Here is a 17,864-nt window from a genome sequence, read left to right as displayed (position 1 = left end):
CATTAGTGGAGACCTGGAGTAGAAAGCAAAGCTGGGACTTGAACCCACAGAGTCCTATAGCGATACAGGCATCTTTATCATGTCTTGTCTGCTCCACCAAATGCCTGATCCTTGACTCCGTATCTACGTTCATACCTTCCCAATTCCCATCACCACAGTTCGGTTCAAGTTCTAATTATCTTTCTTCTGGATTCTGTAGAAAGTCATGAATATGATGATACCATTTCCTTTCTCTTGATAAACTTTTCTAGGAGCAACAGTTATCTTTTTATTAGGATGTATGTGCTTATTTGAAAGGAGAGAGATCTTCATCCATTGGTTCACTCTCCAAATGGCAACAACTGGGGTTGGATTGGATGAAACCAGGAGCCAGAACTCTAACCAGCTCCAGCTGGACTGAAGCATTTGGGCCATCCTCTGCTGTTCTAGGCATATCATTAGGGAGCTGGATCAGAAGCAGGACTTGAACCAGCACTGATAGGGACCATCAGTGTCCCAAGTGGTGGCTTAATGCGCTGTGCCACAGCACTGGCACCAATGAGCCCAGCAATGTTCTGACTCTTTAACTCACTAGTTTCTCACCAAGACCCTTGTCACTATGTGATAACAAAACTGCAGATCAAATTTCATGTTTCCAAATAGTTATCATAGCAGAGCTCAGGACCATAAGAATATGGAATCCTAAAATATCCAGCCAGAGGGGAGCCTTTAAACAAGAACTGTTGCATCCAGCCTAGCAAAATATTATCAAACTATTGAAAATATTTTCGGTTAACTTTTGGCAACTCTGGAAAGTTCTGTCATAGAACACAAAAGTTTTAAAGGCAAGAAACAAAACATACACACTTTATATATATATACAAATATATATACACTTGTAAAAAACATATGCACTTGTATAATATAATGAAGGCTGGAACAAAAGATGCAAAGATGTTAGCAGCTTTGAAATATAGGTAGTTAAAATTTTTTTGCACATTTTCTACATTCTTTAAAAGTATGTATGTAATAAAATAATTCCGCTTTCTGAAATCTTCCATGGGAAGAAATATATGTTTTGGGGAAAATACCTGAATGGCTGCTTGGCACGGAAAACGTGATCCTGAAGGAATGATGTGGGCAGAAGTGTTCTGCATGAGGAATGAGGACAGATTTATTCCAGGAGGATGAGGGAGAAATGCAGAGAGATGACGAAAGTGCACTTTTCTGCCTTCCAATCATTTCCAAAACCCCCTAAATCTTTATATAATGTTTTCCAAACTCAGGAGTTGCTAGGTGCGTTCTTTCCTTTAGATGAAAATGGGCAACACAGGATTTCTCATCTGTGCTGATATGGTAGAACCACTATCATCAGGAGGGCTCCACTCTGCAGCTGGGGAGGCAGTGAGGGAAGCCTGGGTGCTGACAGGTGAGCAACTTGGAGTTCAAGCCCTGTTAAGCTCTCAAAGAGATAACAAAGTCCCAACTGACATCTCGATTACACTTCTCTACTGGAGTTTACTGAGGCAAATAGCAGAGCGTGTCTCACCAGGTAACAAAACATCATTGCTTAAGTACTTGAAATACCAGTAATATTGAATTGCGAGCACTTTACAGTAGTTTTTCTGTGAATAAGATTCACCTAAGGTTGAAGATGAGAAGAACGTGAATAGCTACAGAAAGTAAAGCTTTTGATCTACTCACAAATATCAACCTTTATCAATGGCACTGACTAGACAAGGCAGAATGAGTATATTTCCTAAACGCTAGAACCGGCACACAATGAATCACAATACAAAACAAATTGTGAGACTAACAATGTATATGTATTTTTGTGAGGCAAACGTGATAACCACTACAGAAACGAGCTAATATATGTATTTTTGTACATAGCAATTTTCTAGAAAGACGATTACCTGCAATTGGGAAGTAACAATTTTGGCTCTGCCTTCTCAATAGTCAAATCTCTTAATTCTGTTAACTGCATTGGCTAGAATGTTCTAAACAACATTAAATAATAATAATAATGCTAGCATAACATATTTCATATTTGGAGTCGTCACTTAACTCGTTACATAACTGCAGCCTTGACAGCCTAGAAGATGTCTACATAGGTAGGCATTCAATGAATGCTTGTTGATAAATAATAAATTTCCCCCAAAAGGATTATGCCATGGAGACATGTAAAGTGTCAAGGAAATCGTGTGGAAAGAGTTGAGCACTAAAAATAATGTGGCTAGCAATATTGAAATTATTCTTACAGTATCTATTATATTCTGTTCATGTATCTGTTCCATGGAAACTCTCACCAAACTGCAAGAGCAGAGTTATAGTGGAGAAGGATTATCCGGTAAAACAGCTCCTGGGCACTTCCTAAAGTTTTGGGTACCTTCCCCCAGACACTTATATTAAGCACGTTATTGTTCTTTGGTCCTCCAGAAAGCCAAGAAACAAAAGTCTTGAGCATCCCCAGGAAACCGTTGCCGTGCTGTTTGTGCTTACTGGTCCAGTTTTGTTTGAACGGAACCACTTCCATCTCTCGGTAGCCATTGATTTTGGCTTTTGCCTTGTCTTTGGGATCACGCTGCTAAAGTCATGTTTTGTCTCCATTTCAGTTGTTTGAAGAGCTGCTTGATGATATTGATCCCACTTGTTTAACATTTCCAGTGAAAGCTCTGGCCTTGTCTGCAGCTGATCTGGGCACAACAGTGTTGGCACTCACAGAGTAATAAGGTTGTTACACGCTTAAATTTTCTAGGCTGAACCCACTGAGACGTCTGTAATGTCTCATTCTATTTCTGCTATTGGTCATTAGTCCTTTTTCATTTAGGGCATGGACAGAATTGATTTTTTCCTCACAAATTGATGTGGATGGTCTATGGGCTTTATTTTTTTTTCTATTTTTAAGATGTATATATTTATTTGAAAGGTATTGTTTTACACACACACACACACACACAGAGAGAGAGAGAGAGAGAGAGAGAGAGAGAGAGAGAGAAGCTTACCATGCATAGATTCAATTCCTAAACAGCTGCACAGTCTAGGCTGAGTCAGGCCACGTCAGGAGCCAGGCGATTCCTCTGAGTCTTCCACGTGGTGCAGGGGCCTAAGTATTTGGGCAATCTTTCGCTGCTTTCTCATGCACAAGGAGTTGAATCAGGGCTGTCATCAGTCTGCTGAATGTATTTATTCCATTGCCTTCTTTGTCATATTTCCTTGGCATTTCATAAGATTTAAAACCATTTTGGGGGTTGCAGCAGCATAGCTGCTATGCTTGCCGTGTTGGTATTCTATATGCATACCAGTTTTTGTCCTGGATGCTCCACTTCCAAACCTGCTTCCTACTAATGGCCTGAGAAAACAAACAAACAAACAAACAAACCAAGAGGCCCAAGTATCTGGGGTCCTGCCACCCATGTGGGTGACCCAAATTGAATGAAGCTTCTGGCTCCTGGCTTCTGTCTGGTCCAGCTGTGGCTGTTGAGGCCATTTGGGGCGTGAACCAGCAGGTGGAGATCTCTCTCTCTCTCCTTCTCTCTTTAAATCTGCCTTTCCAATAAAAATAGGAAAATCTTCAAAAAATAAACAAAAGAGCCTGTTCTGTGTTGCACATGTCCCATAGCTTAAAGATGTGCTCATTACCTATACGTAACATTTTATGAATTTCATCCATCTTATTTGGCTTTTTAAAAGTACAATTTACATTCTTAATACAGCAAATGCACTTTGCATATTGAGTGGAGAGTCTGAAGCACGAGGCCAATACATCCCTCCCCACAAAACGCCCACCACCAGTGCGTACCCTGGTAGAGCCAGGGCCCAGGGCATGTGGACTTGCACCTTCATCACCCAGAGCTCCTATCGACACCACCATTCTATACCAACCCGTGATTTGAGAAAACTCAGCTGGCAAACTTGGCCTTGTCCTCTTTTATGCTGATTTTCCTTTATGTGTGGGTTCTATTCGATTAGTACATGTCCACTTCATCTCTTTCTCCATGCTTACCATCGAGCATAGGGGGTGAACTAACACTTGTTGTACAACAGGCTATCCCACGTTACACCTCTTGTTTTTCTTTTGGGTTAGGTAAATGCCCTGAATGATTTTAATTTAAGAAAGTATCATCTATTGCTTCTTGATCTTTGGGCTAAGAGCAAGTGAAGAAAGTGTCACCTTGGCATTTAAAGTCTCTCTCTCTCTATATGTATATGTATATTTATTTAAATTATATATATATAAATTTGAAGGTGGGTGGGGAGTATTCTTATTTGCTTCTTCTCTCACTGATTACCTGAAATGGATGGAACTGGGTTGAAGCCAGAGCCAGGAGCTAGGATCGTAGTCCAAGTCTTCCATGTGGATGGCAAGAACCAATCACTTGCGCCATGACTTCCACCTGCCAGAGTCGGTCTGGGTGGGACGTTGAAGGCAGGAGCTGGAGCCAGAGCTAGGAAATGAAGCTAAGCATGTCGCGTGGGAAATGGGTGACTTAAGCAGAGGCTAAATGCCTGCTCCTGGTATCTGATTTTAAGCTGCAGAGATGCCTAGTTGCTGGAGAACAAATGATGAAGATCGGCACACTGCGATCTTACTTTGTGGCACTGAGCCTCTGCAAGGGATTCAGTTGTTTCGCAAGACACCATTTTCTCTAGTAGGAAAACAATCTCGGCCCTTTTTTTTTTTTAAGATTTATTTGAAAATCAGAGCTGCACATAGAGAGGGAGGGACTGAGAGAGAGACGATTGAGATTTTGTCTTCACCGATTCCTTTTTGAAATGCATCCAGTAGCCAGGGCTGGACTAGCTTGAAGCCAGGAGTGTAGAATTCCATTAGGGTCTCCCACATGGGTGGCAAGGATCCTAGGCCAGGGGCCATTCTTGGCTGCTTTCCCAGGCCATTAGCAGGGAACTGGATCGAAAGTGGAGCAGCCTGGATACAACCAAGTACCCATCTGGGATTTCACTGCTACAGGCACAGGATTAGTGTGCTACGCCACCTGGCCAGCCCCAAGGCATCTGCGTTTTTTAAGAACTCTTTAGAGAGACACCGAACTAGTCCTCTTAAAAACTGACAAAATCAGCATCATGAAGTCTAAAAAGCTGTCAGATCAGAGCAGGTGAAGGAAATAGGGTGATGGAATTTAAGGTGGTTTCTTCAGCGAGATCTTGGAACCAAAGTTTAGAAGAAAACTACTGGCTACCCCAAAGGCTGAAATTTAGTTGACAGTCATGTATCAGTACCTGTTTCTCAGCTGTGACAAATGTGCCATGGTAATACAATACCACGTTGACACGAGGGAGACTTGGGGGAGGAGTACATGAGAATGCTTTTCCTTAAACTTGAGACTATCCTAAAATAAGTTTAAAATATCCACGTTGGAAGGAGCCAGCATTGAGAATCACTTGCACAGGAATCTGTTTACATCGTGCCAGGACAGGAAAAGATTGTGTGAAATATTGAGCTCAACTGTTGATGGCCGGCACATATGTTCCTATAACCTGAGCTGCACAATTACATTCCATTTCTAGAAGCACTTCCAGGGACACACAAGTAGACTAACTGTAATCAACATTCTTGTATAGATATATAAATAAAACACATTGAGACAGACTGGTTTCTACTTTAGAAGAAAACCACTCTATGTTTAGAAATGAGTTTCATTTTAAATATAGGAAAAATATAAATAAATGGATTAAAATATGCTGTGTGCTATACTATCCTAGTGGTCTGAGAAAATTGTGAATGATTTCACTCTGCCAAGAGCTGTTGCTAATCCTTCTGTTCTTTCTTTTATCTTTTCTTTCTTTCTTTTTTTTTAAATAAAGGAGACTTAGAGCTACTCAGGACATCATGTAGTATTGGGTTATTTTTTTTTTCTCTCCTGTCCCTCCCAGAGGAAGGGAAGGATAAAAGATCCCCAAGTCTTCCATAATGAAGTCTATGTGGATTAATCTCATCACACTCTTGTCTTCCTAACCACTGCCTTCCAAAATATTTGTCAACTGTGTAAATCCCTAGAGGAAAGTCTGCCTCCTACCTGAAGAAAGCATACCGCACAAATAAACAGGGACCGAACAGCACGTGCCTGGAGACAGTTTCCTAAAACTTAAAAAAAATTTTTTTTTGCATACGTTATTTATTTTGGCAAAAAAAAAAAAAAAGGCACCAAAAAATTGGAACTCCAAAGTCTGCTCGCATTGTCAAATTGTCGAATTAGCCAACGGTATTAGCAGCCTGTTGCCACCCAGATTCCAGAGCCAGTCCAGCTCCCTAACAGTTCCACCAGACGTTAGGAAAACCATTCCTCTTCTGTGAGCCTAGCTCAGTCTTCTCATCTGTGTAACGCATGGACGAGATTAAACAATCGCCAAAGTCCAGCATGTCCTGGACGTTGGGCGGGGTAGTACTGGTGAAGAAGCTGTTAATATGCTTGTTTCTAGAATGGGCAGGGTGAGAGGAATAGCAAACAGCGATGGCAGAGCGTTCGGTTGCTAGGCAACAGAGCCTCCTGGTAGACGGAGGACCCCAGATAAAGGCGTCTAAATTGTTGCCTCTTGGTTTACACTAGACGCCTTCTCGAAATTACTAGAATCTGTGACCTGTACAGTTACCCTCCCCCTTTCCCTTTGCAGTCCACGTTTGGCAATCGCCGTAGCGGAAGTCTGCTCGCGGTGGTTTCTTATTTTTCTGCTCTCAGGCGCGGCACGGGCACCTCTCCGGCAAGGCCCAGTCGCCAGGGCTGGGCAGAGCCCATGGCCGCGGGCTCCTTCTTCGCTGCCCACCACCCTCTCCGCCGTCCCGGGGCCTGGCCCCGGGTGTCCACGGGCCGCCATGGGCCCCGAGATGGAGCCGCTGTTCCTGGCCTGGAGCTATTTCAGGCGCAGGAGGTTCCAGCTCTGCGCCGATCTGTGCACGCAGGTGCTGGAGAAGTCCCCCTATGACCAGGTACCCTGACGGCCTCATCAGCCGAGGCTGGGGACTCTGGGGGATGTCCGGTCCCCGGGTGGGAAGGACGGGGAGGTGGACCCCAGGCTAGCCACCTGCAGCAGGAGCCCTCGGCGCCGTGTCCGCGCGGGTGCGCGCGCTGACAGCATCGGTGCCTCTAAGTGCCCCTCAGAACTCTGCATTTCCGTCGGTGAAAAACCTTAATAAGTCATTGACGTGTGTTTTAATTCATTTCTAAAAGAAGAAAAGAAGTGAAAACATCCATTTGTGAAGCGCCACTCCCTCTTTTGGATCAAACATGTGATTCTGGTACCTCGTGGCCTAGTGCAGCTTGAGGCTAATACGCAAGTTATGGGAATGAGAGAGTGTGGGAGGAGATAGATTTATGATTAAATAATGACCTGAGCAAGGAAAGTTGTTTTTGTGGGAGAGGAGGGAAAGAAAGTCTTCTTCAAAGAAAAAAAAAAATGAAGCTAATGAAAAGAGAACCAAAACTATAGTGAGAGTGAACTGCTGTCGTCCTGCTGGTGAGAGGTAAGGTCCGACAGGCGGGTCTTGGAAGAAGATTGGTGACTAGAAGCAGAGCTGTCGTGGTTTATCAGGGCTTCTAGCAAATGCAGAGTATCCCCCTATGCTTGTGGCCCCCCAGCTTTCCTTCTGATAGCGTTGTCCTGTAGATGTATGGAAAAAGGGAAAAACTGGGGGCAAGTTACACAAGCAGAGGCCTGGGCGGGAGCGTTGTGACTTGGTTCGCTTCGGTGCCCAGCCGGTAGAGGGGTCATCACCCGTTGGACGGCACGTCTCCCCCAGCACAGCCCAGTTAATGAGGGCGCCGAGCCGGCTCATGTTCGTGTTGGTTCATGTTTGTGAATAAGACCATCTTCCCAGGTGGGTTTCTCAGCACGCTGCTAGTAACAAATCAAAGGAAAAAAAAGAATGCGCAAAGATGTTTGGACTCATGACCTAACATTGACCCCTTAGCCATAGTACTAGACATTTGCTCTAGGTGTAATGGTTTGCTAAAACTTGAAGTTCTGTATCGGTTTTCCCATGAAGCTCGGGTCATTTTCCTTCTGTGGTTGTTATTTTATATTGGAAATAATTGTCAGTGTGCTTTTCCACAAGCTTGATAAAATTCTGCCTTTTTTTCAAAACAAAATTTAAAACAAGATTTGTTAATGTTTGATGTCATTAGAATTAGGAGCTGTCAGACTGAACAGAGGGCCCTTTGATCGAAAGCTTGGGAACTGTCCTTCCTTAGGACGTGAATCAGGATGGCGGGGTTGTTGAGTCGTCCTTAGCATCTGATGCAGCTCTCTGGCACGTGGGAGTTCTCATCAGAGGTGGAGAGAGCTCACCGCTCATGGTTTACCCTCTAGGCACCTGTGGCTCCTGAGGGTGTGCCATGCTCAAGCAGGAGCCAGGAACTCAAGCTGGCTGTCCTGTATGGGTAGCACCTGCTGGAGCCACCACCTGCTGCCTTGCTGGGTCCTCATTACCAGGAAGCGGGAATCAGAACCAGTGCCATAGCTTGAACGCAGATGCTCAGCTTAGAAATTCTGCTTCGAGTGTTTCTTGTAGTTACGGGCACTGATGTTTCCCAAAGGACTTTGGTTGGGTATTGGGGGAGGCTTCTCGGTCTATGAAGCGTGATGATGATGGAGCAGGGGGTCTTCAGCTCCCCAGGGAGCTGGTTCATCTTCATGCGCTCGGATCCTCCTGGACATGTACTGAGGCTTCTGCGGTTTAGACTGTGCTTCTAATGGCCATTCCGGTGCTGCCACATTGAATTGAGTGGTAGGAAAAGTGACTTGGAAGCAGTTCCTGAACCCCTCGAAGACCAAGGAAATCAAAGTATTGCTTCTGAGTGTCAAATACTTTTGCTTTTTAAAAAAAATTTTCCTAAACATAAGATCATTTTCCTGTTTAACTGTTGTTGTCTCACCTTTGTTTTTGCTTGTTTTTTCTCCTAAATGCAGAGACCTGCTGATTTGATTTTTGTTAATCTTATAAGCTGGTCTAGGCATTGCATAAACGTAGCATTTTGGGCCTGGTCCATCAGCCTATTGAGGTGAAACCCACCTACAAGGCTATTTCAGCTGTGTTGGTTTCCCCTTTGGGAGATGTTGTTCTGGTGTAGTGGCATAGAAAGTCTTTCACTGTTGCCTTATATATTTTTATTAGGCTCTCTGTTTTGTTTATTTTCATCTCTTTCAAAAGTCAGAATAGTCAGAAAGCAATAATACACTAGGGACAAGCAGATTTTCTTAGATATAGTGTATTAGATATATTTTGTAAAAAAAAAAAAGATGTATTCATTTCAATTGGAAAGTCAGATTCACGGAGAGAAGGAGAGACAAACATCCTCTCCTGCTCACTCCACAAGTAGCCGCAAAAGGCGGAGCTGAGTGGATCTGAAGCCAGGAGCCAGGAGCCTCCTCTGAGTTTACCATGCAGGTGCAGGGTCCCAAGGCATCAGGCAGTGCTCCACTGCTTTCTCTGACCACAGTAGGGAGCTGGATGGAAAGTGGAGTGGCTGGGACATGAACCTGCACCCACATGCAATGCCGGCACATGCAAGGGGAGGACACCAGCCACTAGACCATTGCATCAGGCCCTGTATTAGAGATTGCAGAAGTGCGGGCCCTGTGGCGTGGCCTAGTGGCTAAAGTCCTCGCCTTGAACGCCCCGGGATCCCATATGGGCGCCGGTTCTAATCCTAGCAGCTCCACTTCCCACCCAGCTCCCTGCTTGTGGCCTGGGAAAGCAGTCGAGGACGACCCAATGCTTTGGGACCCTGCACCCGCGTGGGAGACCTGGAAGATGCTCCTGGTTCCCAGCTTCGGATCGGCGCAGCACCGGCCACTGCGTTCACTTGAGGAGTGAATCATTGGACGGAAGCTCTTCCTCTCTGTCTCTCCTCCTCTCTGTGTATCTGACTTTGTAATAAAAAATAATAATAATAAAAAGATATTTCAAAAGTGCGTTTTATGTGGCTACAGAAGGACTAGAGGGTAGGTTGAATATATTGATATAGTGTTTGGTAAGAAGGAAAGGTTCCTGAAAAACATGGATTCAGAGCTATTCTTCCCAGACGCAAAATGGTTAACGGGGCAGAGAGCAGGGGCTGTAAACATGAAGAATATTAATGTTCAGATGTTAAAATAAAGAGTATTAACTGGTGAATTTATTACATTTCCCCATTTTTTAGTATAATATATTAATAGTCGGTTGATAGTGAACATTGTATTTTTTCCCCCAAATGTTCCCGTGTTTGAAACAGTGAGAAGTTGCAGGCTCTCCCAGGAGCAGGTGCAAAGCAGTCCTCCAGACAGCAGGATGACCTAGAGGGAGTGCTTGCCCTGGCAACTCAATGGTGATCATCCTGATTAGTTGTGTAATCTGATTACTATTCTTTGTGTTCCATATGCCAGATTCATCGCTTTAAAATAAGTCCTCACTTTTTTTTTTTTTTTGCTCCATTATAATTAAGTAGTTCATATAACTTGGATTTATTTTCAGGTAGTGGAGTTTTTTATAAGACAGTGGCTTTTATTACTGGGATATGTTTTTGATGATTAAAATCAATGGGCCTGGGGAGGAGAGCTTTGATTTTGTATCAGAATGGGAACTAGTATTTCTCACTCACATTCTCCTTGCCTGCCTGCGGCCTCTGCCTATACCAAGAGGTCACAGAGGAGTGAGGGTTCTTGTTATTGTAGGTGAGTTGAAGGTGGAGAGAAAGCTGGAAATCCCTGGTTTTGATGAAAGATAGGGGACCAGGGTTGCCCAGTAAGCTGTATGTCAAAATTTGTTTGAGATGGTGATCCAAACCAAAACACATCTTTCTGTATGGCTGATTGGTCTCCTCCCTGTGGGGCAGTTTGTTTTCTGAATTTGCCTTTTGGCTGAATTCTACAGAGCATGTTCCCATTTGGCTGCTAGATCACTTGATCTCCCCAGTCTTCCAAAATCCATCATTTCCATGTTCTCTTACATTAAAAAAAAAATCTCCCTTACTTACTACATCCTGAATAACAACTTGGCAGTTTCAAGCAGTACTGAGTCAGCTCATTAGCCAGGATGAGTGTTGGTGACAATTAGTTGCATTCAGAATGATCAGGGGATTCAGATCTCTGAAGTGAGTACAGCAGTCCAAGAGAAAGCTGTACCCTGGGGAGAAAAGGAAGCAAGCTTATGAACTGAAGTTGATGCTAACACGACTTTGGGTGGTTCTTGGCAGTGGCATCTGCGCACCATGTCTTAACCCACGTTGAGGGGGGACTCAGAGGGAGTTTTAGTTTCATCTGCAGTAACTGGGAGTCAGTTCTGAGTTCTGAGAAGGGGAGTGATAGGTGGATTGGTGCTTCTCTGGTAACCTGCTTTTTGGCTAATTATAGTAGTATATATGAAAGAATGCTGACAATTGTGTGTGTTTTTCAATGGATGGTTTTATTTTGAGTCCTTAGAACTATCCCTAGGAGGTAGGTACATTAGCTACAATTTGAGAGGGTAATAAAGATTGCATGACTTGTTCAAGGTTGTAGAGCTAAGCAGTTCCTTATCAAGACCAGGTCAACTGACCCTAAGACAAGGTTGAGCTTGATACCCACAGAATTGCTTCTGTGGAACAAGTGAACTTACTTGTGGTTCCCTACAAGGAGAAAGGCCCAGAGAGAGCTGTAGTGATTTTCCAGAACTGGACGTTCCCTGTGTCAGCAGTGAACCCTTGTAACCCTTCTCCTTCCTGGTTCTACAGCTGAGCCCTCCGATGAACCAGGCCTGTCCTTGCTCTCCGCAGAGCCCCCAGGAGCCTGCTCACCATCCTCGCTGTCACCACAGATCCTAAGAGGCACATCCTCCTGTCCTGGAGTGTTTAGGTTCAGACACTAGCTCTACGGCTCAACCCCAGAACTTTCTCATCTGTAAAGTGGAGTTGATGATATGTAATTACCTCCAAAGGTCATTGGGAGGGCCCGGCGGCGTGGCCTAGCGGCTAAAGTCCTTGCCTTGAAAGCCCCGGGATCCCATATGGGCGCCGGTTCTGATCCCGGCAGCTCCACTTCCCATCCAGCTCCCTGCTTGTGGCCTGGGAGGGCAGTCGAGGACGGCCCAATGCATTGGGACACTGCACCCGCGTGGGAGACCCGGAGGAGGTTCCGGGTTCCCGGCTTCGGATCGGCGCGCATCGGCCCATTGCGGCTCACTTGGGGAGTGAATCATCGGACGGAGGATCTTCCTCTCTGTCTCTCCTCTGTATATATCTGGCTGTAATAAAATGAACAAAATCTTTAAAAAAAAAAAAAAAAAAAAACAAAGGTCATTGGGAGGTTTTTGTTAATATGAGGCCGGTGATCAACAATTTTAGTTCCTGCTATCATTGTTTCCCTAGGGACACCAGAGTACCTTGTAGAGAGTTTTCAGAACAATGGAATTGAAAGATAAGCTTCTTTTGATGCAAAATAGTTTGAAATTTAGCTATAGTTTTTTTTTCCATAATATCAATTTTCCATGAACTTTCTGAAAAACCCTAATATTTGCAATTAGGATTCTGTCACTTACATATTTTCTGAAAAGATTGTTGGTAATTTTGAAAGCATTTATATTTGTGTAGAATAGAGGGGCATATATTATTTGAATTTTCCTTTTGCTTCTGAATGTTTTAACTACCACAGCTTTCTTTTTGAATGTATGGAAATGATGCCTTGATAGAGTTTTAAAAATCATTCTATTTGCTGAGGTATTGTTTTTATTAAACAAGTAGTTGTGGCATCTGTTGTGCTGTAAGTGAGGATAGATTACTTGGAATTTTCTGATTCTGGAAAATATATTCTTCAATTTATACTAGTTTAATGGAATTCCTGAGCGCATTTGTGGAAGTAAAGCTAACAACTTAATCTGTTTTGAATGAGTTAACAATTTGCCTACAGATAGTCACTGACCTGCTCTTAGAAACTGAATTTCTTAAAAAGTGTTTACTGCCCTCTTCATGCTTCCCAGGAACCAGATCCTGAATTGCCAATGTCTCAGGTAAAGGTTTAGCTGCAACCCTTAGTTTGGAGAATACTGGCTTAGTTGCTGCTGTAGATTAGAAGGTACCCTGTAGTGTTATAGAATTAGCTGTGTCTCCCATTTTGTAACTTCTTAGGTAAACAAACCATTGTTATTTCCAATACTTTTGTTTGCATGGATAGCTTTGTAGAACTAATGTAGTGTATTCATGAAGAGTTGGCAGTTAACCAGGAACAGCCAGTGATGATCAGAAGGATGAGAAAAAGTAAAGGCAGGAAGGGCAGCCCTGGGCTTGGTAAGGCAGGTGGGGAATCGGCAAAGGCAGGTGTCTGGGACGTGCCCTCTGATGGATTAGATGAGAGGTGGGTGTTGAGGGATCCACCCCTGCTCAAGCCAGTCTTGGATTTAACTCAACTGGCAGTTCTAGGTAACAGGAGTTTGCTACCGTGAGGAACCATGTCAACTTGGTTAGAGATGGGAACAGCCAGAGAAACCTGGTAACTGGAAAAGCCACAGAGGAGCGGGCTGGGAGGACACCCTGGAAGAGGAGAGGTGGATAGGGTAATGTGACAGTGAAGCTTTTAAGCCGGGAGGGCTTCCAGGGAGTCTGGGAGTGAGGAGAGGGGATGTGGAGGGCTGAGAATGAGCAAGCTTGAATCTTGCTCTTCCAAGTAACTTAGCATGCTAATGGTCATTCTTAGGTAAATAAGCAATTTGAAATTCATAGGGGATTTATAAGTAATCATCAGTCCTTGTAGATTAGAAAGCATTTTATAAAGTAATCGTAGGGAAATCTGTAATATTAAACAAACAGTATAAAAAGGCTAAAACGCGGCACTCTGATCTCTAAATGGATGGTATATGTCATTTGGTGTTCATAATCTTGATTTATAAACTGATAGATGAGGGAAAAAACCTATGATGTTTTTCTGTGTGATACATATACGGATAGTTCAAGAAGGATCTAAACTATAAATTAATGTCATTTGTGTATTCATTTTAGAAGACTTATAAAAATTCAGTGAAGACCTCCATAATTTGCACTGTAGTTGTGGCTGAAGCACTGTGAAGAGTGTGAAGTTTTGCTGGGATGGAGCTTCGTGAGGAATCTGTGTGTAGTCTTGCTTTCCTGCTCTGTTCCCGCACACTCAGTGATCTGTTGGGAGTGATCCCAGAGGGAGCCAGGCTCGCTGGATTCTTTGACCTCATTTTCACACTTTGTTTTTTTTTTTTTTCCTGCAACGGAAGTAACAGTTCAATATTGCACCTGAAGTTTTTATTCTCATAGGGTAGGCAGAGTGTTGGATGTTACTGATTTTTCCTGCGATGCTTGAGTCAGGTCTGGCAGCCTGTTCTTCCAGTAGCCCTTTTCCTGAGAACCTAGCAAAGTTGTTTCTTTCCTGCCTTATTAGGTGAAACAGAATAATTTTATGCATGTTTTGTCTGGTCAGTGGAGCTTTTGCTCCCTCATAAATTTATTTTCCTGACTAAAACTGGCTTAACCTCACAGCAGGTAGGACAAGGGAGTCATGTTTTTCTGATGTCACCTGGTAGTCTTTGCCTGAGGAGTAACATCTTAGAGACTGATTGGACAGGTGAATAGAATGAGATTATGTTTCATGGACATAAAGGGAAATCCTTGTGTGATGATTTTTCCATTTAATTTGAAATAATCTATGCTTTTTTCTTTAAAAAAGTCTCTAAGCATATATATATTCTTATTTTTATTGATTTTACAGTACTTCTAATACTCAAATATGTTTACATAAACAATCCTTTTAAAAAAACTGCAAGACTCATTTACTAATACATGTAATGTATCCGATAAAACAGACATGATTTTATTCATATACAAGGAATGGTTTGGGGATTACTATATTGCTTTGCATTATGTTTTATTTTAATCACTGATTAGTTTTGAATTCTTATTTAAAAAAAGCAGAGGATTTTGGGACTGTAAAATATACTTGGCTTATTTTCAAAATAAAAAAAATATTAATTTTGAAAAGCCGAAGCCCCATCTGCTGCTTCCATTAAAATCTCAAGAATTCTACACATTGCCAGGAGCAGTTCTCTGAATACAGTCTGATGTTTAATCAAGCAGGAATATGTGAGTCTCAAGGTCATTTTCGGTAAAGTCAGGAAAATTGATTTTCTCAAACCTGATTAAATCTGAAATTGAATAGAGGCTTAATTAGATTTTACTGTGAATCTTCACGTATCAAAAATTCTCACAATTTCTATTTCTGAAGACTTAGAGTGTAGAAATTTAGAAAGGTATATAATGTATGTTTTTGGAAACATGGATTGTTATATAATAAAATAATTTTTTGAAAGTTCCTATTTGTCTTGTGATGAAAAAAAAAATTTTTTTCCCCATTTGGTGGGGAGGAGAGTGTGGCTTTACTTTCCTGTGTTTGACTTACCTTAATGGAAACGTTTTACACCTCCCTAACATTCTTAGGGTAGAAGAGAATGGGTGTGAAGAACCATGCTGATCAGATCTTGAAAGAACAACGTGTTAGAATGGAATGTGTTCAGGATCCTTACAGACCTCTGTAAGTGATAGCATAATTATAAATGCTGGACTTTTAAAAGCTTGATTTAAGGGAGGCCCGAGAGCTTAGCTGTGACGCCTCATTAGCCCCTCATTTTCAGGGTGAAAATCCCGCACACTGCCCTGCAGCATACAGGATCCACCACCCAGGCCTTCTCTCTGGCTTCTCTGCTTGGCCTGTCCCTGCTCCGGACTCTTCTCTCTCACTCTTCCTTCCTACCCACAAGCTGGGTGCCTCTCCTCCAACCTTCCAGAACATTGTTTTCAGTTTCCCCACGACACTGACATCCTTTGAAGCTGGAGCCAGAGCTGTCCTTTCCTTATCTTTGCATCCCCAGGTACTGACACACACCAGGTACTCCCTGGTGACCTGAGAATGAATCAGGGGACCCCATGTCTTTCATTTTTTAAGCAGATAGTGCTGCAGTCCTGCTTGCTGTCCACCAGAGATGACCTTTGCAAAATCAAAGCTGCTAGATGACCGGCAGGGCAGTGTAAAGTGTAGAAACGTAAGATAAAGCAAGATTGCCTGGTTGTTTTTTTTTTTTTCATCTTTGAAATGAAATTAAACCATTAGTCCTAGCCAATGATGCCTTCTTGGCCCCTAGGGATGGCTGTATAGATCTGGTATCTTTCTTGATCTTTTATGAGTGAAAAATCTCATTCTTACTATATTTTAACCTCTCCCACAGTAGATGCAGTTCCAATTGAAATAGATTTTTTTCTTTTACAAACTAGTTCTTTTTCTACTCTTTTGATTGCTTAAAATCCACTTAAGATGTTTGAGTCATCTTGTTACACGTTATCTGATAAGAATTCAGTAAACCGTAACCAGGAAAATGAAAGCCAAAATGCCATCCATCTGACTGCATGTAATTTCATTGTAGGAACCTCACTGTGTTGTGAAGGCCGCGTCCTTTATCCCCCACCAAAAGGAACACATGGCATCTCCTCTGGGCACACATTCCAGTCACCTTAGCATACAAAATTCTCTCTGTCCCACTTTCCGTGAAACCCCCCACTTGTCACCTGTCACACATCACTCTGCCTTGTCCCTTAATCTAGTAGATGACATACATGCTCAGGGAGATTGGGATCCATAGTTTAATCTTCCCGCATTTCCATCTCAGAGCCTCCTTCTGTGTTGCTTAAGTAGTAGCAGCTCAATAAATGAAGGCTAGTTGATTAAATGTGTCTTCAATTCTCTACATGAGGACTTTACGGATCTTCCGAAGCATTCACCTGCACTCTGACTGCTTCCTTCCTTCAGCTGACTTCATGGCCAGGTTCCTGGTATACAAAGCACCAGTCCTTCAGTTCCCCTGGCTCCTGAGTCAGTTCTGTGCTGCTTCAAGAGTTGACTCCTGCAACTGGCAGGTTAAGCTACCACCTGCAACACCGGTATCTCATATAGGTACATTTCCAATCCAGTGCCCTGCTAATACACCTGGGAAAGCAGTCAGAAGACGGCCCAAGTTCCTGGATCCCTACCACCCACATGGGGGATGTGAGAGAAGTTCCTGGTTGGCTCCTGGCCGGCTCCTGGCTTCCAAGTGGGAGTGAGCCAGTGGATGAAAGATATCTCTCTGTCTCTTCCTTTTAAAGAAATGTTGACTTCTTCCCAAATCCACCATAGAATACCAAAGTTTATTGTTTGTATTTTATAGTGAAGCAGCAAGGTAAAATTCTATTTCTGTTAAGGGACTGGCATTTGGCCAAGTGCTTCTTTTGCAATGACCCTATCGCTTTTGAGTCGCTGGGTCCAACTCCTGACCCCAGCTTCTGACTTACAGCTTCCTATTACTGCACACCCTGGAGGCAGCAGTGATGTTGACTCAAGTAGCTGGCTTCCTGCTACCAATCTGGGAGACCCGGATTGTATTCCTGGCTCCTGGCTTCATCCTTGTACTTGCAAAAAAAGGAATGTTTGAAAGCTACCAGAGCATTATACACTTTCACTTACTAGGTAGTTGCTATATTGGTCGCTTCTTGATTACTAATGGCCTTGCCTTCTTGTTTTGTTGTTTTGGCAGAGCCCTTTCTATTAGCAACAACTATTAAGTGGTAAACATGTTGAATGATAAAACGAAACAGTAATAACAGAGGCTGGCTAGCTCCTACAAGTTAGATAGCATTTCTCACATTTTAATGCCTGTTTTATTTATGCATGGCTTTTTAGGCAGCCTGGATTTTGAAAGTGCGGGCACTAACTGAAATGGTGTACATAGATGAAGTTGATGTAGATCAAGAAGGAATTGCAGAAATGATTCTGGATGAAAACGCTATTGCTCAAGTGCCACGTAAGTGTTGATTTGCAGATATGTTCATGAAATGCCATTAGGAGCAAGAATACTAAACAAGCAGAAAAGG

The 17,864-nt window shown here is 43.0% G+C and overlaps 1 protein-coding gene across 3 annotated transcripts in view; it reads left to right on the top strand.

Moving 5' to 3' along the window:
• The first annotated feature begins 6,622 nt into the window (after nt 1–6,622).
• TTC8 (tetratricopeptide repeat domain 8) overlaps nt 6,623–17,864 on the top strand; it is a 40,987-nt gene continuing 29,745 nt past the window's right edge. Inside the window, exons 1-2 of one of the 3 annotated variants that reach the window (XM_058655334.1) lie at nt 6,623–6,925; nt 17,674–17,794. In XM_058655334.1, coding sequence (XP_058511317.1) covers nt 6,812–6,925; nt 17,674–17,794 — 235 coding nt within the window. In that variant the 5' untranslated portion in view covers nt 6,623–6,811. Of the gene's footprint in view, nt 6,926–15,808; nt 15,833–17,673; nt 17,795–17,864 lie in introns of those variants that run through there. The other 2 variants (XM_058655332.1, XM_058655333.1) reach the window with 2 other exon arrangements.

Source organism: Ochotona princeps, chromosome 26 (assembly GCF_030435755.1).
Source record: "Ochotona princeps isolate mOchPri1 chromosome 26, mOchPri1.hap1, whole genome shotgun sequence".
In the NCBI taxonomy this organism is placed as follows: Eukaryota; Metazoa; Chordata; class Mammalia; order Lagomorpha; family Ochotonidae; genus Ochotona; species Ochotona princeps.
Note: the sequence above shows the minus strand (reverse complement) of the source record. Positions and strands in the feature narration are given on the sequence as shown.